Source organism: Aspergillus ochraceoroseus (genome assembly GCF_002846915.1).
Source record: "Aspergillus ochraceoroseus IBT 24754 chromosome Unknown P175scaffold_1, whole genome shotgun sequence".
NCBI lineage: Eukaryota > Fungi > Ascomycota > Eurotiomycetes > Eurotiales > Aspergillaceae > Aspergillus > Aspergillus ochraceoroseus.
Genome location: NW_024468476.1, coordinates 1,635,775 through 1,658,284, shown reverse-complemented (window position 1 = coordinate 1,658,284; position 22,510 = coordinate 1,635,775). Strand labels below are relative to the sequence as shown.

The following is a 22,510-nucleotide window of genomic DNA, read 5'->3' as shown; positions in this document are numbered from 1 at the left end:
TGTCATATGCAGTTTGATGTTAGCGGTAGTTTACAGCTACTGTCCCCCGCCATCTTTGGACTAGGAATGACGGCGTCACGAGGAAGACTCGAGTCCGATTCTCATCTGACCCTGCGTCATTTTCCACAACGTGGAAGCAAGAGTCTTAGTTCATCCTGTCTTGACTGCGGGTAGCAACTGGATGTCTACCCCGGCCAACTGTATAACCCTGGAACTTACACTGCCCACGACAAACTACAAAGAAAGAACTTGAGTGATAACTAGTTATTCCATTCCCTGGCATGACTAAGTATGAATGCATGCGAAATCACGCCAAGTTCAAGGGAGACCAAAGGGTCAGCAAAAGGGAGGATGAAGACTGACTGTTTGGAATAGCCTCAAAATAAAGGAAAGGCGGGGTACACGACGGAACTTTCAGCCCGCCTTGGAGTTCTTCAGTGGAGAGCTCCGAGTGGATTGCAGGAATGTACTACCAGTACTACGTACTCCGTGGGTAAGTGACAATCTGCCACTTGTGTTAGGTTCTCAGCCACCGTATCAGCTAGTAAGATCAGATAATCTTGTTCGAAGTGTCGAGGTAGTCTGATAGGTATATGCCCAGTCTTGTAAATATATATATTTGATTATTACAGAGTGAATGTGATATAACTAGTGCTAGCCAGGTATCTTTATCCTCACTAATAAAATTATATACAAACGCGAAAAGGTGTGTTACAGCCAGATCTAACACAAGCGGCTGCCTTGAGGCCTTGTTTAATCTACCTACGATACCTATAAAAGAAAACTCCTCACCTTTTCCTCCTTTTGCTCTTCTCTTTCTACCTGCCTCTATGCCACCTCCATCCTCTCTTGTCTCTCTCTGAGGCAAGAATGACGTTTTCATAGGTCCGATAAGGTTTTTGTCAGCTTTACCGTTCAGCTAAAAAAGGTGTCTAGACAGCCATTTCTGGCTGATACAGTATTATTTTGGTCCACAGTTTTCTTCTTATCCTTCCGGATTTCTCTCTACATTCCTTCGATTTTCTTGCTCCTCACGCATCTAGCTCACCTTCGCTTCTCCCTTTAGTATGTGTGGACCAATATAATACTGTATTAGCTAGAAATGGCTGTCTGGACACCTTTTTTAGCTGAACGGTAAAGCTGACAGTATGGACGCCTCTGTGGGCCCAGCTGATGAATTTCTCGATAAACAGCGACGTGAGTTGATGGAGCAGCTTGCAGATGTTATCGGCAAAAGCAGAATGACTTCCGCGGCATGGGTGTGTCTCTGGTTCGCCAATATCGAGATGCTTCAGAGTCTGATACCCCGTGTCATTGAGGATGAAGCTTTTCGCCGCGTTTTCAAAAGTATGCTTAGGTCCCCGGACATCTCGGACATGCTGAGGGACTGTAAGTACTATGAACTTACTAATATCATCTTTAAGCTAAGCTGACGACACCAGGGTGCGCCCGTCCAAAGAAGAAGCCAAAAGATGCTGGGAGCCAGAGTGATTTGGAAGATAATCAGATCTCGGACCAAGATTCCAATGATGAGACACCTAGCGGAAAGAGAAAAGCTCGTACCATGGGGAAATAGTCTCCATCAAAGATCCCCAAGTTAATCAATAGACCAAGCCCCCAGAAGGCGGCCGCTTCTTCGGTCAGGCCCAGCATGACATCAACCAAAACTAGTACCGCTCGCAAGAAATCTGCCAGGAACCTAGTGAGTTTAAACTGTTTATAACATGTCCAAACGATCTACTAATCTATCTTAGTGCGAAAAACGAGACGACTCTACTTGCCTGATCACCGGTTTCAAAGAGCCCATAGAGATAGAGCAAGACAGAACAGGAGGAGTTTTGGGAAATTCTGTCCATCTTCTGGACATCAGAGAAAACGGATTCCTGGAAGGCCGAAATACTAGGACCTCAAGGAACTGAGCATTGCGCCAATCTCATGTGCTTCAGTAACATCGCCCACAAATTGTGGGAAAAGGCTCGTTTTGCTCTATGTCCACGTCAGCTAAGCGATGACCTAACAACACTGACCGTGAAATTCCTTTGGCTGCCTACAATGGATTATCTGAAAAGCCAGTCAATCACCCGGGCTCCATCTCCTATTGCCCCCGATCTTATCTCGAGCACCAAGGACGGTATACCTTTTGCTAAGTTATTCAAGCTAGCAACCGAGGAAAAGATTCCGTCTGGGGATATCCTCACTTTCCATACGACTGATCCGGTCAAACTTCCTCTGCCATCGGTCAAATTACTCCAGCTCCAGTGGACTTTACATCGTGTTCTTGCCATGAGTGGGGCGGCCGACGCTTCGGATGAGGATCTTGACCCAGATTTCCACAGACCGGCGGGTGCCGGCCTGTGTTGGAGAAACGAAGTCGAAGAAGAGGACGATGTAGAAGAGGAGGGTGAAGAAGAAGAATAAGAAGAGTGATGCCAAGGCCGTCGGCTGAACATAGGCTCACAACGGATAGAACGACCCTGATGAGCCTAGATACTGTAGTGATAACAATACTTGTTGTACACCATTATCTGATGACGAACTGAGCAATTGGGGTTAGAGTAGCTAGGCGTGATGGCTTTCTATGATGGCTCTGTGTGCGGAAAACAAGTCGTAACCTCGAGTTGTGCTTTTCAGATCCTAGTATGCAATTTGAAAGATTATTTCCATTTCTTGGTAGATTTAATGTAAGGGTTAAGGCTTGTTTGTATATTGATAGGTTGTGGGTGTATGAGAATAACTGCACTCATGAGTATAAGCTTGTTATTAACCTATCTACAGCAAACCAGTTAGACGACTAATGCTTCCCTACGACCGTTATGAACCCTAAGGATCTAAGGCTCTAGGCATGATATGTACGTGCCCGTTCATTTACCCTCATCAGTCGGCGTAGCACCTTATGCACGTTGCACATACAAAGAGGTCCAGACTCGGCACTGATGTCTTGTCTTCGCCCTGAAGTCGCTTGTGGCGGTCGCAACCTTTTCCAGTCTCTGGGCAGAAAACAACACAAGACACCCAGTCTGATAGCATCGCCGCCCACAAGGTAAACTACAATCTACCAACCCGTGGCCTTTAGATATCTCCACAGGCTAAGCCGTACCACAGGGTGGGGCATACACGTAGAGTTTCAAAGGTATTAAAGGGCATAAAAATGGTATTAAGTAATAGTCATTCTAAGAGGGGTAAAAGCCATCTTTACGGAGTATAGGCTAGGCTATAGTTAACTAAGTGGCAGTAAAGTGCTTACCCTTATTTAGCATGCGCACCTGGAGTAGCGGGGAAATCCCTATCAGTACAGAGTATGGAGTAGAACCAGAGTCGCGACTCGCACTGCATGATGAGTGAGTTCACACTAACGCACGAAGAATTCCGGTGTCCAGAGACTCAGAGTCTAGAGAGGCCACAGAGCACATTCTAGTGGAACGCCAAGGATATCCTAATTTGGTATCTGATTGATATGATACGGACATCGGCTTGCCCCACTTGGGTGCTTGAATAAACCATTTCCCACTCGAATACGCACCTTTTCCAGTATTGCTGAAAGAAGAACAAGACACAAGGACTTGACAACCAAGTCCAGCAAATTCTTCCCCCAGAGTGAAAGATCGGGATTAACTCGGGTTGATGAGGCAAGGAGGACCGTGGGCCGGAGTTCGTGCCGGTCAGTAACTTACCGTAAGTTACAGATACCGAAATCGGTTATCTGATCCGGAAGTTACCTCTGAAATTACTCCGTACGCGGAATGCCTGCGAATTAAAAAAAGCGCTTTCCTCGCTGGGATAGTGGATACTGGAGAAGGAGAAGAAGAAGAAGAAGAAGAAGAAGAAGAAGAATAATACTACCAGTAGTCATTAAGCTTACAGGTCAAATTATCGGGGGAAAAAGCAAGCTTTGTTAATATATAAGATAGTGAGCTAATTATTGAACTAGCTCATGCCTCGGAAGACAGAAGAGGGATTTTCAAGTTTCGAGGGATGGACGAACCCGGATCAGATTAGATCGGTAACATTCGGCTGTTCTAACGTCAGGCCACGTCGAATGAATGAGACACAAGAGAAACCCTTCTTATTCGTATTCGGGGCTTATATCTAATAATGACTTGAGAAATTGTAGGTAACCATCCTTTTCTACTATGTAACTATCAATCTCGAGCACTGCTAGACACCAATCAGGGGCCAGGCTACTTCCTACCAATGCCTACATCGGAATCATATCCTTGATTAAATTTCTCGAAGACAATTGGAAAATGATATCTGAAATTAATCCTCCAACAAAGTTCATCTTCATACTCCTGCCGGAGGTTCGGATGCGCACAGAAAATGGGTAAAATTACAGACGGTATGCAGTGGTACTGACGTTTGCCGACCGCAAGTGGCGACGGCCTATTTGACGGTGGCCCGTTATCTGATTTTTTTTTTCCTTCTCGACTCATGTCATCTTCTTCTTTATCTTCTTCTTCTTCTTCTTCTTCTTCTTGCCGTGTCACATCCATCATTCCCTAATATCACTACCTATTGCTTGGAATTCTCTTCTAACAGGATAATTAAATTATCTCCTAAGGAAAAAGCAAAGAATTCTCAAGGTCAAGTGGGTCTTGAATGTTACGCACTATTACCTAGCGTCGCGGAACCACTATCCCGGTACTGATTTGCCCCAGTTCACAAGACTTTCCGCCTCATCCCACCCTCAGTAGTGACGACTTTCGTCCTTTTCTGACCAACGACTCCTCCAATTCCCCGTTCATTTTGCATATCGACCGATCACTGTGGTGTCCACCAGCCGAAGAATTGGCTTTTCAATTTCGATAGTCTTTCGTCGTTCTCGACCCTCCCCTTTTCTCCATCCCTTTTCATATCCTTTTGAACCCAGTCATTCCTCTCTCAATCCTCTTCTAGAAGCCAGCTTTCCTTCTTCTGACTCACTGCTGGGTTCACTGCTGGGTTCACTCTTGCCAGGGATCTTTTTGTTTGGTTTCTTACCCTCTCACAGTCACAATGGGTGAGTCTAATGCCTACTTCCCTGTCTCCTCTTTGTTGGAGGCTATGTAAGTATCAAACACTTATCCGATTCTCTCTCTCTCTCTCTCTCTCAGTTCACGCCGTTTTCTCCCCACCTGCGCTATCGTCGCGGACCTCGGCCTCGCGGCCAGCATACGCCACACATGGAGAATTTGGAACAATTCCCATATCGTCCACTTCTCATCCAGATAATCCAGTCCCTGAAGAACCTCGGGATCGTTCGTTGTCGGTCACTAGTATGACCTTCACTGGATCTCAAGAGACCGAAAATACAGATTCCGAGTCCCCATCTACCCCACCAACAGAGCACTCCGATCTGGAAGACTCTTCGCGCAAAGGGTCGTCGACTGAAAATGGAACCGGACATCGACGACGGGCCTCGACTGTTCTCATCACACAGGGTCCTGAGGATATGAGGCGTGTTCTGGAGAATGTGGGAGCAGGCGGAACACAGAAACTACAGCCCATGTGCTGTGGCGGTGGATGCTGTCGTAGCCAGCCCTTGAACCGAATCTCTGGACCAGTTTCAGTGACCAACCCTGTCACGCCTCCCGACAACCAAGCCTACAACAGCTTGAAGCTGAATGTCGAACTTCTCGGGTTGGAAAGCGAACTTACTAGTATTGTTGCCCTCCCAGAGAAGACTGTGTCTTTCGCAGGCATCCCAGCGTCGGCTGTGGATATGGAACTGGGTCCCTCAGGTCATCCGCCACCGTTTGTTCAACCCCACCCTCCATACAACGTCTATCGCGCGCCGTTATACCATGCCCGAGAACTCACCAAGCCTGGGGCAGAGAAGAGAACGTACCACTTTGACATCGATGTAACCGACTACCCCGCAGAAAGTGGAAACGTTGACTTCATTGTGGGTGGTGCCATTGGTGTATGCCCTATGAACAAGGGAGAAGAGGTCGAGGATATTTTTAACCGACTCTGTATCCCTAAATCAATTCGCGACAAGAAAGTCACTGTGTGCACCACCCAAGGCAGGTGGCCCACGATCTGGGGTGACGACCAACCTAGGGAGTTGATCACGACCCGCAGAGAGCTCTTGACCTGGTGCTCTGATATCCAGAGTTATGCCCCCACAAAGGGTCTATTTCGATTGCTTGCTGAGTACTCCAGCAACCAAGATGAGAAAAAGATCCTGATGTTCTTGTCGTCCGCGCAAGGTCAGGGTGCCTTCTGCGATCTTCGCACTAGCTCGCATATCACCGTCTCCCAGTTACTCCACGCCTTCCCCTCTTCTCAACCTCCTCTGGATCACCTTCTTTCCGTCCTCAACACCCTAATGCCTCGCTTCTATTCTTTGTCGCAGGACCCCCTCATCTCCTGCAAGCGAAAGGGTACCCAATCCCGCCGTCTGGTTGAAATCGCAGTGTCCGTTGCAGAATCCGACGCCTGGAACGGTGGCCTGCGAACTGGGGTAGGATCCGGATTCCTTGAACGCCAAGCAAGGCGCCTCATCCAAGCCGAAAAGCAAGGCATCGACCCTGCAACTCTCGACATTCACATCCCCATGTTCCGCGGCTTGATGGCCAACCCCTTGGCCAAGAGATTTGTTTCTGACGGCCCTATGCTTCTTATCGGGGCTGGCGTTGGCATCGCTCCGTTCCGCGGATTTGTCCAGCGACGTCTTCAGTCTGCCAACTGTGCGAATAAGGTTTGGGTGTTGCAGGGTGTTCGCGACTCACTGCTCGATGAGCTCTATCGTGGTGAGTGGGGTGTGGATGAGGACAAGGTCCGCACGGTGGTCCAAAGTCGTCGTGGGGAGAGCAAGTATGTACAGGAGGAGGTCCGCAACCAAGCGGATCTGGTGTGGTTCGTGATCAACGCTTTGGACGGACGTGTGTTCGTCTGCGGAAGCGGCAAGGGAATGGGCGAGGGGGTTGAACAGGCACTGGTTGAGGTTGCTATGGCCAAGGGTAATCTGAACCAAGAAGAGGCCAAGTTGTTCTGGGATAACAAAAAGGAGGCGGGGCAATATATTGCAGTAAGTTTTATCTTCCAGCCACTTATGTTGCGGATATGCACTGACGAAAATTAGGAAACATGGTAAAATGTTTGGGAGACGAAGGCTTGCAGTGTAAGAGGAATTACCTGACATCTGACTGGTCGGAGCCAAGTACTGTACATATCTGCTTGTTGCACTGGTTGGATACCAGGGATCTGTTTCGTTTGCTTTCTCGGTGTTTTAGCGGGGCGGCTTTCTGTTTATATCTACCTATATATCTGTTTGATCAGGGGTTCAGTTTGTTTGGGATATTGTATCACGTCGCATAGTTGTTAGATTTGGGGGTAGCAATACCAAATTGTTTATTTTATGTTTGGTTTAATCGCTGTCGAGTCCAGCCAATGACTTGATACCTATGAGAAGCTCAAATTAGTTCCTGGGGTAATAATTGTCTTTCTCCTTGTTATGTTATGTTATTCATTGTTATCACTTTGTACAGAGCGAATATATCCAAATCACACAGAAGACACCACCCAGGTACAAACAAGAGAAGATATCAATCACAAAGTATTTACCCCATTTCATGTAATCTTTTTAACATCTTTGACCATCTTTGCCACCAGATATATATATTTATAGGTAGCATAGACCTAGGCCAGTGCAATTGGTATCCCAGGATTTTACCTAATTTGAGAACATGAGATGCTATAGAGTTAGTTCCGTTCAAGGCCTGGTAGGTAGGATCCAAAGATATTGATTCAATATTGTCTAGCCCAAAGTGGTGTACGGTGCCAGATCCACCTAGGATGCTATTAGCAGAATCCATCCAAAGCAGTCGGGAGGAGTTCAAGCAAGGCGAGGGGATATTGCCCGCCATATCCAGGTCGGATTCGAGATGTGCATCTACGAATTGCCGTTATCCGGCTTGTGTGTGGTGTGGCCCATCAATTGGCATAGAGAGGGACTTGCAGCTCTAGACTGCGGTGGTGCGTTGGCAAAGGGATGGATAAGGAGTTCTTCACAGAAGGGAGGGGGTCCTTCAATAAGTCTGTATGCCTTGCTTTGGCTAGGAGAGGAGCCTGCCTCGATACCATTGCGGATGAGGTCGGAGGCAGAACGGAAAGCCAAGGGAGCAATAAAGTAACAGTCGATTGATTCGGATGCTTCCCCACGCATCAGATGAAGATTTCTCGATAAAAATCCAGAAGAACCCCGCCACGTAGTCAAGGGGACGGACGTCTCTCGGAGGATTGCAGCCTTAGTTTGGGCAGTATTGATGATTGATTCTTCTGATGGGTCATTTTCTGCCTGCTTCTTCTTCAGGGAACCTGATCATGCCACCGAGAGAAGACGGTTCTTGATTTGAATGGCATCATCAACGTGGCTAAAGCGTTGCAGATATTGGACCCGGATGCAGCCAGGTTCCAGGAAAGGCATTCATTGGTATTATGATTATGATTATAATGATTATAATTATTATAATTACTGTTCTTGTTTCCCGATCGGGCTGTTTCGGGAAAGTGGACAGGGAGGGAGATCCTGGTGAGCCCAAGAGAGAGGAATGAACTGCTGCAGGGCAATTATCGGTCGTCGATCATCCGTACGCAGGAGACGAACTCGAGGGCTAGATTGAGGATTCTAGAAGGGGGTATTCGGTAGGTATTTTATTTTTGGATCAGTGAATTTCAAACTAGGGATACCATGAAATAGAGCGTCAGACTATTGAATCAGCCAATCTCAATCGGGCAAGAGGAGGAAGGATTTATTGGCAAAACCTCGGAGAATTGGCTGAAGTCTGGATAGACTCGTGGGAAGACTTTGGAGAAACGAAGCCGGTGGAGATTTTGAGCGGAATGGCAAATGATCATTTACAATTCGGCCATCCTGACTCGGGATGATGATGCGGTGACTGCAGTAGTTCACCAGCTACGGAGGCATCCGAGATCTACAAAGACCATGATATGATGATGATTATGCTCGTTCTCGGGATTAGAACTTGGGTGTGATGACTAGATTTATTCATTTCTGCATAATCCGGGTTTGGGATCGACATCCTTGCTTCATCCCTGCACCTCCCGATACGATCTGGATAGGGTTAGGGTTAGGGTATACATATATACCCCCAGAAAAACAACTGAATAAATCCCCTCAAAAAAAAAAAAAAAAAGAGGAGGAATCTTAGGGTACCTAAGTGGCAAGAATTATATCCTGTACGAGTAAGAGTGACGAGCTGTCAGAGTCCCCAATGACACTGGTGGATCTGGCACCACGAGGACGGAGGTATTCGGATTCTTTAGTACGATTCGAGCCAACAAAGTTGCCTCTATCTGCCATGTGTGGTTCCATCCACCGGATCTTTGCTGGGTTGTCCCAAAGCAACGGATATCTTGATTCCTGAAAGTGGGCGATGCTGTTTCGAGATAATCCCCCGGAAAACTATTATTGTCCGTCCAACCTTACCGGGAGCCGAGATCCTCACTGGGTCTTCTAGCAAACCCTAAACTTGGGGTTGGATTTGATTATTCCCATCCGGAGCTGCGGATTTCCGGAATATAAGTTCTGGTGGATCTGATTTCTTCTCAACGCCCCTATACTTACAGACTGCAGACTCAATCGACTCAGAATACAGATTCCAACGGAGTTCTCTCGGTCGGAGAGAAACCGACGCAGATTCTCATGATGGACGCCGGTTTTCGATCGTCCCACTCAGGTGGATCTTGACATCGCCCCCGAATCGAGTCATGACAGCAGCCACCGTCTCAATTTTCGGTTCCATTTTTCAGCTCCCTGTTCAGCCAGATCCACTTAATCTATCATCCATGGACTGGGGATAGCGACTTCCCCGTGTCCTGCTCATGCATTCAAGAGGGTTAATCAAGTTTTCTTTTTTTTTTTTTTTTTTTCCCACTTAAACCACATTCAACCCTAAAAGCCGCTGCCCCGAGAAAGTTGATTTGGGATGTCCCTCAGTTATAAAAGCTTCCCAAAGTCAATGAAGGGGATCTTAAATATTGAATAGACGACAAAGGATCCCGGCCAACACCTCCTCGCTGACGACCTGAGAGTGAGATGTCATATGCACGGGGCAATGGATCTTGCATGATAGATGGGTATCCTCACCAATCAGGGTTACCTTAGTTTGAGGTACTCCGTACAGGAGCGACAGTTCTCTCAGTCTAATCATTAGGAAGTAAGTGGGGTTGGAGAAGAATACGAGAGCAAAAATGATTATTATTGACCTCTCTCGCTCAGTCCCCTGTCTTTTTGGTCGGTCTGTGAACGATCGATTTCGATGACTCGCTCCTGTTCCTCGATCGGAGGAGTCACCTTGCAGCGGGAAAGACGCGGGTCCTTAAGCCATTGCCGTCATCGTCCAGGTGCAAATTGCCCTCCCTCCTCGTAAAGGTACTGGACACTATACAGGACTAATTCAATTTTAATCGTGTTGCATGATGACTACAGAGTCTTACATCTCTCGATCTCTGCTCTTGGGATAGGGATAGTGGTCGCCAATATGCCCACCAGCTACGATAAGCTATGGATTTGTGATCTCTAGTTGCTGTCTGTCTGACTTCCGGCGCCCTTCCCTTCTGACACGACCAGCGCTGTGGAGTCGTGGATCCAAAGCCCGGTCTGAGATCGCTCTCTCCTTCGCTCCTTTTTTTTTTTTTTTTCCCCTTCTCTCCCAAAATGCCCCCGCTCTTTACTAACTTCCTTTTGACCTAGATTCGACCTCTTAGGCTCTTACCTACTTATGCTTTGCCTCTACTCCGTACGAAGATTTGCTTCCTTGCTCCAGGCTCAGCTTTGACCCTCTCTTCCCCCTCCATGCAGTTGCGTGATAGGGCCAGCCTGGGGTGAGCCCTGAACGCAGTGGTGACGGTGCCTCCAGCTACCTCGGAACTACAATAGGCACCGATCCTCTATTGCTACCTTGTACGACGACGTGTTCTTGTTTTTCTTCAATAATTTATGGGGATTCCCTGGTTCTCCTTTCTTCGATGGGCGACCACACCCGACCAGATTATCCCTCATCTGCTTGACTCAGGTAACCCCACCCTTCGACGGTGCTTAATAAAGTAATTTATGGGAAACAGCCCGCGTCTGTGATCAAAATTTGCAAGTCAGCGGTGCCTAACTGGTATCTTTTTTTTTTTTTTTTTTTTTTTTTTCCGCCACACCCCCAAATGAAGGCAAATAAGGAACGTTTTGAAAGATATCAAACAGGATCCTCCGGAATACGGCGTAAATTATTTCCCCGGTCGTGGTAGTACTACTATCTAAAATGCCACATCCACCAAAGACACTACTAACCAACTAGAAAAGAAAAAAAAAAAAAAAAAAAAAAAAATTACTAGGTCTGTCCAACCTAAGGGGACTAGGGAAATTAGCTCGCTTCTGGAAGTTTACTCGTTACGGTCTTTTGGGTGTGATGGCGGGAGTTTCAGCCTATGTTTTGACCCTGGATAGCCATCTCTTCATGCCCCTTTGGCATTGTCGATAGGAAAAATCAACGGCCACAAGAACATTGGGCTCTCCTCCAGAAAAAAAACCAAAAAAAGAAAAAACAATTAGCTCTTCGCAAGAAAAGTCCGAGTCATAGCCACTGCAATCGATGCAGGAAACCCAAAATGGAACCCCTCACGGCCAGATACAGGACGATAACGCGAGGAATAGAATGTGGCAGCTATAGTTCTTGGATAGAAAGGAAGAAGAAACATCTACCATCCATACATGTACAAACTCTGAATCTGTCACCTTGGGTGGCTTAGAAGAAACCCGAATCAGCAAGTCCCCTCCAGATCATTGGCAGCACCTGTCAAGACAACCCTAACTTCCAAGTCCCGGATGAAGGGATCGATTATTCACTTGTTATTTTAAGCATCTCTAGTTGCTTCATTCATGTTAATCCACCTGCTCTGCAATCTACATACTCTGTCTGTACCTGTACATACCAAGACGGAGTAAGTAGTAAGTAAGTCCCTTTACCTAGGTAGTTGTAGTTTGTGGCTACAAGTTATCGTACCCACATTTTCACCCTTTTTTTTCCTATTTATTTATTTATTTATTTATTTCATTTATGTTATTTTATTTTTAATTAATTTATTTATTTTTATTTTTTTTTTTTTTTTTTTTGGATCGCCTCCTTCTCGCTTCCTTTCCGCCCCCCCTAGTTCTTCGTCGAATCTATTTCCAATGTTCCATGGGATAGGTTGAAGCTAAGATGGAACAGCTGAGGGAGGGAATGTTTAGCGTCCCAGAGATTCAGATTGATTTCTCTGGATTGTATTTGAATCAATTTATTTTAATATATTTTATTTTTCTTCTTCATTTTTCATCAGGACAGAATAGGGAACGGAATCGAAGGAGAGAAAGTAAATAATTTGAAGAATATTTCATCTTTCTTCCAAGTCAGTCTTACTGGATCAAACCGAGGAGTCTATAGTGACCTAACCTATGCTACCTAGGTATAATCTTGAAGAAGAAAAAGCGAAAAATAAAATAAAATAAAAACGAAAGTAAAAAAAAGAAAAGAAAAAAGGAAACAGAAAGAGATCTGGTGTCCACCCAGGCTAGATCCAATTGTTGAGCTGCCTCACTCTTTTCCTTGCATAACCTTGGTTCAGCTCATCGTGTGAGAGGCAATGAATGTCAAGTCGAAGAGAAGTAAAGTAGTAGTAGGAGGAAGACGGAGGGTACTTTTAACTCAGCTCCTACTTCTCTATATTATTTGTCCTTCATGTCTCTACTTCCTCCACTAGGTACATCCCCAGTCTCTCCCTTTGGGATCTTAATACTACCTCCCTCTTCTTCTTTTTTTTTTTTTATTTCTTTTTTTTTTTTTTATCTTGTCTTTCGCCCCTTCGCCAATCCATGATTCTTTAAATCTGCATCCTCCTCCCACGCTACCATCCAACCAACCAACCAACAACTGCAACATATCATTATCATCATCATCATCATCATCATCACCACTATCACCACTATCACCACCACCACCACCACCTCCTCCTCCTCCTCCTCCTCCTCCTCTTCCTCTCCTTCCATACATCAATACCAAACTCCGTCACACTACACTATCACAGGTCTGACTTGATCATCTTATCATCTCACTACACTACGAGCGCCCGAATCTTTTGTACAAGCCGCCGGCCGGCTGTAACGTTGTGAATATCAACTCGACTTCCAATCTCTCGACCAGGTTCTGCAACGTGTCGGTGGTTTAATCGTTGTTACGGTTTTTCTTGTCTATGTCACAGTACCGTGACCTAAGTGGGGGTTCTAGAAAAATGGCCATCTCATACGCAAGTGGTCTCCCGGCTGATCACAGCCAAGCCCTTCCTTCATTTCGTGAGGTGAGAGTGTGAAACTTCGCTGTCTTAGCGCTGACCTTCAGTCCTGGTATTCAATTACCAGCGTGGGAGCAAAAAAAAAAAAAAAAAAAACCATTGCTGATGCCAGATCCTGTAGCTACTCCCGCCTCACCTACATGAGGAGATCGAGTCGACTTCATACTACACCTCTTCCCGTCAGCAATCGCGCGAACGCCCGGCATCAGCACACGATGTGACATCCAACCCTCGCCCTCCATATGCTGCCACCTTGAAAATGGGCGAGCATCATCGAGATTATTCGGTGGCCGCATCCGCAGCCAGACCTGGCGAATCCCATCCCCGCGACCATGTACAGGTCCCTGGACGGTTACCGGGAACCTCCACCCAGGCCAATACCACGCCCCGATATCCTTCTCGTGGGCCCAGTCCGATTCTACCCCCAATCCGTGATCTTCAGTCATATCCTCCCGAACGCGGGATGGGGGGCGGTGCCTCGAGTGCGAGTGTATTCCCGGAATCCAGGGGGATTTCGCGGCCAGAGTATGTGCCAGTTGGTACTCATGGTGGATTCCCGGCCCCGCCGTCAAATATGCCACCGGCTCCGTTGGCCGACAGACGCAGCGCCGATGCTTACATGACCGGTAACGTGCCGCCAGTGATGCATAATCAGGTTGCATACCCTTATCCAGGGATGGCCTACCAGAGCGACTCCGAGCAGACGTCCCCGCAGGCCCTGGCGCATGCGCAACAGTCGAACTTTGGTATCCTAGGCGACCCGATAGATCCCAAGAACAAGCGCAGGCGCGGAAACCTCCCCAAGCCGGTGACCGACATTCTCCGGGCTTGGTTTCACGAGCATCTCGACCATCCTTACCCGAGCGAAGAGGACAAGCAGATGTTCATGACGCGTACCGGGCTTACAATCAGCCAGGTGTGTTTCTATTCTCCTTTCTGGTCTGTTCGAGGTGGGCTAACAAAGTGGAAGATCAGTAATTGGTTTATTAATGCGAGAAGGCGACAACTCCCCGCTCTTCGAAATCAGATGCGAAACGGCGGAAACGATCACGACTCCCAGCGACATTCTCCCCTGAGCGATTTGGAGCAAACCTCTTCCGAGACTATGCCATCGCCCCACCGAATGAAGCATTGAAGCCTCTCCTTCGACCGGAACGAACGAGCAGCAGCAGTTACTACGCTAGACGAACCTTAGATGATCATAGCCAGATTCGCCTTTATTTGTTACTTTTTTTTTTTTTTTTTTTTCTCTCTTTTAGAGCCACCACCGCGAGGTGCACTACATCATGAGTTACGGGGCAAGCATATTGAGCCTTGGATAGACAGACCCACGAGAGATCGTACATGTGATTTTCTCTCCATTCGACGCTTTTCTTCTTCTTCTTCTTTTTTTTTTTTCAATTTTATCGCCCAAGATTTCAAGCAACCAAAGCGAGTGAGGTTGACCAACACACTCTTGATACCCTTTGTCATTTTTTCTAATCGGATTTACGCGCTTTGCATGGATCAACATGGAATGGGTTACGTGTTTTTGGAGCACATCATTACTACTACTATTTACTGAGAAGGGACATCTCTCTCTCTCTCTATATTTTCCGCGGTTTTTATTGATAATTGCTGATGCATCTGCGGTGTTTTGTGGGATTTCTTTCATATCACATCATATCTAACGGTTTCTTTGATTTCTTTAATTGATTTCCTCTCTATCTATAACTGCCGATTTGGAATTTCTTTTCTTTCTTGACTCAACAGCATCGTGTATAGTATCAGTATGGATTATGTGACCATGTCTAGACTTCCCTTATATAGACAAATGAGACCGAAAATAGAGATTGCGTGAATGGTTCACCATCTGAATTGCACAGTCTGGGTTGGAGATTGGAGAAGGATTCATGGATTAACCATGGTCCAGCCACTCCAATCTCGTTCAAGATGCCAGATTCCAGATCTCAAAACTGCAACTGTAGTCTATTGCGGTGAAACCGTGGTTGAGGTAAACACTACCTAGCTATAGTAGTCAAGTCTCAAGACGTGGCTGTCAGTTCAGTCGGCATCGCATCTGTCTTGTCATGTCGAAATTTTGGGCTTGACCTGGTACTTGGGTCGTCGATCCGCAGGACAAAATTCCTTACTTTATGTCCGGAGTACAGAGTAATCACGGATCAGAATCTACCTAGGTTGTTTACTGGAGTTATTACCTCCTTGTGCAGACCGAAATTGAAAGTTGAGTGATAAAGTTGACGTCGACCACCAGCGATGGAATCTTCACCGTTCAGACCACTCACTATAGTGTAGGGAGTACATATGGAGTGACAGCCAGCCGATTCTCTCAATATTCATTCTCTCTCCACCTCCAACAAAACGGAAATGTGGTGGTTTCCACTTTTTAGATCCCCTTTCGCAATGCTCACCACACTGGGCCTAGTGCTGTGTATATGTATGTAAGTGTTTCTCTGCAGAATGAATGGGACAGCCCAGCTTAACCCTACCTGACTTAATCTAGCACCTTGTAAAAAGAAAAAGAAACAAAACGCCGAACCAGATCCGAAATCGAGGAAGGGACTTTTGGAATGAAACAGGTGGAGGGAGTCTCTCTCTCTCTCTCTCTCTCTCTCTCTCTCCCATGCAGGAATTCCTGTCTATTGAAAAAAAAAAGTACCTAGCCAGACATAGCTTCCGCGTCCCCCCGTGATGACCGTGGTGTGGTGGCAGCACAGTAGATCGATCCGTCTGCACAAAGCACGGGGTAGTGGCAGGTAGCGATTGAAGTGCAGCTACTGGAATGTTGACTGGACTTGCACTGGCTGGAGATGCACTAATAATGTGCGGAGAGCAAGGTGCGCATCGAGATCTATCCGATCTATCACATGGCGGTGAAATTGTACACGGTTGCGGTTCCAAGCCGATGATTTCTTTCTTTCTTTCTTTCTTTCTTTCTTTCTTTCTTTCCATCTCTTTCGTGGCCTACTGGGCTTACGATGTACATAAACTAGAGTCAATGTCACCTCCTTCGAAGCTAGGGATAGCGATCTCCAGGCAGAAGAGTTCTATAATTGCATATACTTGACAGAATACACCCGAATCGCCATTGGACGGGTATGCACACAGTTTCTGGGACACCCGGGCGAACGGTATGTAGAGAATTCAGATCTCTGATTGAAGACACGCATTCCACACCTTTTCCTGTTGAGTTGAGCACAACTGACTCAGTACCAGTGCCAGTGCCATCCACTCGAATTTCACTAGTCAGTCAGTCTGCATTGCATGTCCCTGTCCCTATCGACAAAGGGAGGAGGTGCATACCATCAAAACCGGGAAATGCCTCTGCGTCTGCACCTGCACCTGCACCTGCACCTGCACCCCATTCACTCCGCCCCATTCCGGCCGGTCGATGGCACCGCTAAATTCTTGTCCGCTACCAGAGATCGCTGCGCAAGTCAGGGCTGAATATCCAGCCAGCCAGCACCGCCACTGATTGATCGGCGGCAATACTCGGCTCTTCTACATATATGAAAGGTTATGAAAGGTGGTCTGCCTGACTATCTAGAAGTCCGGAGGTTGTAACTGGTGATCGATCCCATTGCGGAGGTTCCAAGGAGTATCGTATTCTTAGAAAGGTAGGTTGGGTGGGTGGTATTCGTGTGAGCGCCGAGTATGTATGTCCGCTGAGAAAGGTTAATACTTGGTTGCTGGTCTTGGAGAAGCAAGGTGGTGGTGTGGCGGAGAATTCACTTGATTTTATTTTATTTTATTTTATTTTATTTTACATTCTGTTGGGTGGTTGTCATCTTTGGTAATTGATGTTTCATGTAGACACACTATTTACGACTAATAGAGTATTATCTGAATAACTAAGGTACAACACTGAGTGCAAAACAATACCTATCTATCTACCTCGGTAGACACCAAGGGACTCCGTATAGATAGTACCTAGCTAAAGAACCCTACCGCAAAAAAAAAAAAAAAAAAAAAAAAAAAAAAAAGAAAGAAATCATGAACAACCGTCGATGAAACACAGAGCTAGAGTTGGTCCGGCTCCTGCTTATATCCTGGCCTCGTATTCTATCGGCAGCTGCATAGCATCATGCGGTAAAGTCAGTGTCAGTTCGCAGCGATCTGCACTAGCGACATCTGCAGTGTTACAGTCACGGTTGCGGTTGAAACGGTAGTACTGCATTGGGATGCTGCATTTGCTTTCGCTAGTACTGGAGTTGTTACAACATAATGCTAGACTCTGATTTCAAATCCAATGATTTATTTCTTATATATGTAGATATACATCATTAATTATCCAATTGTCTCTTGCCCCAGCCTGCTACCTGCAAATACTACTGCCACTGAGTAGCGATCTCGGGTACAAAACCCGTGGCAATCCACTCTTCATTGGAACAGGTACTGTCCCGTCTGATCTAACCGTCACCGACGCGCAAGTATAGATCTCCACCAGCTCGAGCCCCGCGTCATACTGGGCTCCCGTGAGCGAGAGAGTATACGAAGAGCCAGAGGCACCCTGATTCGAGAGGACAGTGACAACCTGCGAGCCGTTCGTGCCCTTGCGCATGGCAAGTGTCGAAGTATCCTGGTAGATTGGGTAGTTCTGCACAGTTCGGTTTAGTCAGCTACTCTCTCTGCAAATTAACTAGTTAACCAAGGGGACTGACACACCTTATATGTGAGGTAGTTGTCATCTTTGCGAATGGCATGACTCCGGATTGCGTTGGTGGAGGCAATGAACGTGTACAATTCGCTCGTGGTAGAATACCCAGAAAGCCAAGTAGCTTCTCGATTGGCCGGGTCGTTGCCACCGCTGTAATGCTGCTCCTGGCCCGCGTAGATGATGGGAATTCCATCGGAGAGCAGGACAAAACCGGCCACGTTCTTGGCCTGTGACATGTCATCCGTGTAACTATTCCATTAGCCTTGCTTCATGTGATGGCGGGGGAAAACATACTAGGCGAATCGCGGGTTATCGTGGTTCTCAATAAAGTTACCTAGGAGAGTGGAGTCTTTGCAGGTTGACCTCACCGTGTTGATCATATTGTAAAGATCGCCGATACTACCCGAAGTGGATTTGAAAGCATCAAGAAGAGGGTAATAGCTTTGCAGGTTAGGGAGAAAGATACCATAGGAAGAGAAAAGAAACTCACATTGGATAGTTGAGAACCCCGTCGAGACAGTCCTGGTAAGGGCAGGTATAGTCTGGATCGCCGTCAAATACCTCTCCAACACAGTAGACACCGGCAGCGTCGTTATAGCCGGGCCAGAAGCTCTTCTGGACGTGTTTGACGGTGTCGATGCGCAGACCGTCAACTGGATTGCATGAGCATGGTATCCAGCATTCGATGCATGGGCTTACCCGAGTAGTTTGATACGAGTGAGTTGATCCACTCGTACCACATGGTTTGGACATCGGTCTGGGTGGTGTCGAGATCAGGCAGGGAGACTGTATTGTCGCCCAGCCAGCAGTCCTCCACTTGGGTCTGGTTGGAATAGTCCTTAATGAGGCAAAACGGATGAAAGTGGTCCTGGGAGTTGAATGGTTTGAAAACACTATAATTAACAGAGTCACCGGCACCGTCGTAGCCCTAAATCTCGATTAGTGTTTGCAACACCCGATGGGGATAGAGCACGAACCATATGGTTGGCAACTACATCAACCATCAGGTACATACGTCGCTCGTGCAACGCATCGGCGAGAGCCTTGAGGTCATCCGCTGTTCCATAGTGCGAGTTGAGGACATCTCTAACACGAATGAGCTTCATACGAGCGGAACTTTTGGGAAAGCTCACACATCCTGCTGCCAGTAGCCGTGGTAGGCTTCTCCATACGCAGTGTCCTGAGGAAGCTGCCCCGTCACTGGAGTGATCCAGATAGCGGTGAAGCCCATTCCTTGGATGTAGTCGAGCTATTCTCGTCAGGGTCTGCTTAGTTAGAGCAAATGACAAGTGACCTCACCTGGTTGATGATGCCCTGCCATGATCCTCCGCAATACACCTACCCCCCGTCAGCGTAAAGCTACACAATAACCCAACGAAGCACACAAACCCTATCACTAGTATCACATGCAGCAGTAGTCGAATTGTCGGTTCGAGCAAACCGGTCTGTAAGCAAAAAGTAGATAGACTGTGACCGCCATTGTGCTGGCGTAGCCGCGAGCGCCGCCGTAGCCACAGAAAGGAGAATAGCTGGCCTCATTCTTCTTCACGATGGGCAAGACTGCCTGTCTGCTAGATTACCTGCTTTAGCAATCGACTGAAGTATGCCTCAGCTCCCCTAAAACGATGGGATATTTGTATCTTTCTTTCTAGCCTCGATGATGTATGACTTGCGATGAATCTCCTGTGATTCTCCGCCCCTGGCCAGCTGTACGTGTATCAGTTGGACCGTGAGCGCGCCTGATGGTCCATCTGACTCAAGAATCAGCCTCTAGTTTTCTTCAGCCAGGATCGCATGAAGTGTTCAGGGGTGAGATGCGGGGGAAAGCCATGGGGCGGAAGTAATGTGTCTGCGACGTGAAGGATGATCATTCATCTCATACAAGCCAACCCCAAATTGCCTTTTTCTTTTTCTTTTTTTGTCCGAAATACTATGTTGCCGTAGGGGTAATCGATTCCTGCTCCCTTTACTCCCCACATGTGGCTGACCCGCGATGTGGATGCGCCTACAGGAGACTAGAGGACTGGACATCAAGCGATCCACCAATGTCTCTGGGTTGTTAGGAATAGACATGTAAAACTATTGTATTCCGACATATAGATTGCATCCCTAGCGTCAGTACGAAAATTACTCCACTTTGCCGAAAAAACGCCTCCGTGTTATCGCAGCCATGATTAGCTGCAGGGCACTTCAGGGATAAACACTGGTCTCCGGGGTCTCAAGCTGCTGGCATGGCTTCAGCATTTTCTTTGGCGAATTGTCATCCTCGATTGTCCTGTTTCAACCACTCGAATCTCATCATTTGTTTCAATCCAAAGTGTCCTTTGGGTGTACCCACTAGTTCAAGACTGTCAAAGCTTTTGTGGATTTCGCGGGTGTACCAGAGGAAGAGTAATTAATTAGTCGATGTGTATGGAACAGAAGGTTGTGTTGTGTGGCCCGGGCTCCCTATATGTAATATGACCATTAATAATGGAGATCCTGCGATGAACTTTGAAGGAACTTGTGAAATACTCCTCCTTCTCACGCAACACGGATTTGTGCTCTTGAAGATGAAAATGAAGTTGTCAACATGGACTGCACCAGCGGACTCCGGGTTCTGTCTTATTTCCCTCGCCATGCACTCAGCTCCCTTCCCCGTCTCTTTAACAGGTCCCGCCGATTTCTGCGTTTCATGAGCTCTGCCAGCATTCCACAGCCTGACACGGATCTCTTCCGATACACCAGTGGTCGTTGGCTATGGGACGAAGAGCAGCAACTTCGGGACCGATTTTCGCCTTTCAATGTGGCGGAATTACAGAGAATGGCAGCGCGTAGCGTTGGAGCGGACACATGCACTGCAATCGCAAAACTGGCAGAAGGATCATTCAACAAAACATTCAGGCTTGAGATGGATAATGGATTCTCTGTGATCGCAAGAATACCCCATCCTATTGCCGGGCCTAGGTACTACGCTACAGCATCTGAAGTCGCAACGATGGAATTTGTAAGAATTGCACATGTTGTATCGGTGTAATAATATTCCTAATAGGCAACCCAGGCCCGCACAATCCTCGAAATACCAACCCCCCAAGTATATGCTTGGAATGCAGACCTCGACAATTCTGTTGGTTCCGAGTATATTATAATGGAGGAAGCCCCCGGTACAACGCTGGAAGATATATGGGATGATCTTTCTCTGGAAAAGAAGATAGAGGTCATGAAGGATCTCGTCCAACTAGAGAAAAAAATGCTTCAAGCGCCACTGAATCAGTATTATGTTCGCAGCCCATCCTGATCTATTATATTGCTAACAATGACTTAGTTTTGGGAGTTTGTACTATGCCAGTGCTAACATCAGAGATGTCGTGCCAGCTGAGATATGTGCAGAAGTATCTTCTGAGCTCAACGACAAGATACGCCATCGTTTTGTTATCGGCCCAGTCGCAGAAAGACACTACTGGTCCAAAGAACGCGCAGAGATGACCTTGGACCATGGACCATATTTGTTCTCTATCCATCTCCTTTTGTGTCATCTTAAATAACACCTCGAAGGGAAACAACCCCAGGACTATGTGCGCTCTCTAGCTCACCGAGAAGAGGCATGGATTCAGCAATACGCAACTCCAAAATCCGAAGACGACCCGCTAGTGACCTCAGCAACGCAGAACTCCCCCCACAGCCATATATCCTTGCTACACAAATATCTCAACGTTGCCCCTTATCTCCTCCCAAACGATCCTGTGGCAGTTGCACCTTATATTCGGCATACTGATCTCCATTCTGGAAACATCTTTGTCCAGAATGGTAGAATTTCGAGTGTCATAGACTGGCAGGGGCTTTGGGCAGCACCGTTGATCCTTCAAGCACGCCATCCAAGGCTGATTGACTATACCGGGGAAGTCATTCTGCAAGCGCCCGCAAACTTCAAAAATCTCGACCCAGCCGAAAAGATTCGGATCAGAGGCCTTATGAGTAGCTCGATACTGCTCTACCTCTACGAAAAGCAAATTGCTAAAGAGATTCCCCTGCTTGATCAAGTCCTCCGATTCGAGCACGGCAGGACAAGATGCGACCCAATTTCGTTCGTGGGCGACACGTGGGATGACGAACTTCTACCCCTACGGGAATCTCTGATCAGGCTTGAGAGGTAAGCAAGTCTCAGTCTCAGTCTCAGTCCATCTTGTATTGTGTTGCGCTGATTAGACCCCAGGTGCTGGAATGAAATCGGATTCGACTTTCCGTGTCCTATTCATTTCACGGAGGATGATCTCCGCGTCCACGAAGAGGAAAGCGACGGGTGGAATGATGTGCAGGGATTTTGGAACTCTGTTGCGAATATAGTCTCGAGAGATGGCTGGACTCCGCATCATCTATACGGTGATGCCATTTCTCTCTTTGCAGAGCTACGAGACATTGGCCTGAAAGCTACGGTAGGGAAGGACAGGGACACATTTGACAAACAGACAAAGTGGATCAAAAAGCATTAATCAACTTTTTCCCCCGATTAACTAGCTACCCGACCTAGAACGAACAGTGACTTAGCAATCCTCA

General features: G+C 47.1%; 6 protein-coding genes across 6 annotated transcripts; 4 read left to right on the top strand and 2 right to left on the bottom strand.

Annotated features, from left to right (window-relative positions):
* Positions 1-1,651: 1,651 nt before the first annotated feature.
* On the top strand, positions 1,652-2,418 carry P175DRAFT_0505926 (uncharacterized protein; the record flags this gene model as incomplete). The annotated part of the gene is made up of 2 exons (XM_040898146.1): positions 1,652-1,702; positions 1,831-2,418. The coding sequence occupies 2 exons, from the start codon at positions 1,652-1,654 to the stop codon at positions 2,416-2,418; spliced, it is 639 nt and encodes a 212-aa protein (XP_040755638.1).
* Positions 2,419-4,864: 2,446 nt separating this feature from the next.
* Positions 4,865-7,155, top strand: P175DRAFT_0497349 (FAD binding domain protein). Its single transcript, XM_040896262.1, has 3 exons — positions 4,865-4,996; positions 5,091-7,009; positions 7,064-7,155. The coding sequence occupies exons 1-3, from the start codon at positions 4,993-4,995 to the stop codon at positions 7,073-7,075; spliced, it is 1,935 nt and encodes a 644-aa protein (XP_040755637.1). The 5' UTR covers positions 4,865-4,992; the 3' UTR covers positions 7,076-7,155.
* Positions 7,156-7,873: 718 nt separating this feature from the next.
* P175DRAFT_0527693 (uncharacterized protein) lies at positions 7,874-9,746 on the bottom strand (the record flags this gene model as incomplete). Its single annotated transcript, XM_040899548.1, has 2 exons — positions 7,874-8,298; positions 9,677-9,746. The coding sequence occupies 2 exons, from the start codon at positions 9,744-9,746 to the stop codon at positions 7,874-7,876; spliced, it is 495 nt and encodes a 164-aa protein (XP_040755636.1).
* A 3,475-nt stretch (positions 9,747-13,221) lies between these two features.
* Positions 13,222-14,455, top strand: P175DRAFT_0505924 (homeobox domain-containing protein; the record flags this gene model as incomplete). Its single annotated transcript, XM_040898145.1, has 3 exons — positions 13,222-13,326; positions 13,442-14,236; positions 14,291-14,455. The coding sequence occupies 3 exons, from the start codon at positions 13,222-13,224 to the stop codon at positions 14,453-14,455; spliced, it is 1,065 nt and encodes a 354-aa protein (XP_040755635.1).
* Positions 14,456-17,635: 3,180 nt separating this feature from the next.
* P175DRAFT_0505923 (alpha-amylase) lies at positions 17,636-19,516 on the bottom strand (the record flags this gene model as incomplete). The annotated part of the gene is made up of 9 exons (XM_040898144.1): positions 17,636-17,917; positions 17,986-18,226; positions 18,272-18,418; positions 18,468-18,630; positions 18,677-18,905; positions 18,955-19,063; positions 19,111-19,226; positions 19,277-19,315; positions 19,367-19,516. The coding sequence occupies 9 exons, from the start codon at positions 19,514-19,516 to the stop codon at positions 17,636-17,638; spliced, it is 1,476 nt and encodes a 491-aa protein (XP_040755634.1).
* A 1,135-nt stretch (positions 19,517-20,651) lies between these two features.
* P175DRAFT_0429234 (aminoglycoside phosphotransferase family protein) lies at positions 20,652-22,446 on the top strand (the record flags this gene model as incomplete). Its single annotated transcript, XM_040893347.1, has 5 exons — positions 20,652-20,963; positions 21,018-21,229; positions 21,282-21,487; positions 21,512-22,106; positions 22,170-22,446. 5 exons carry the CDS (start codon positions 20,652-20,654, stop codon positions 22,444-22,446), a joined length of 1,602 nt encoding a protein of 533 aa, XP_040755633.1.
* Between the last annotated feature and the right edge of the window lie 64 nt (positions 22,447-22,510).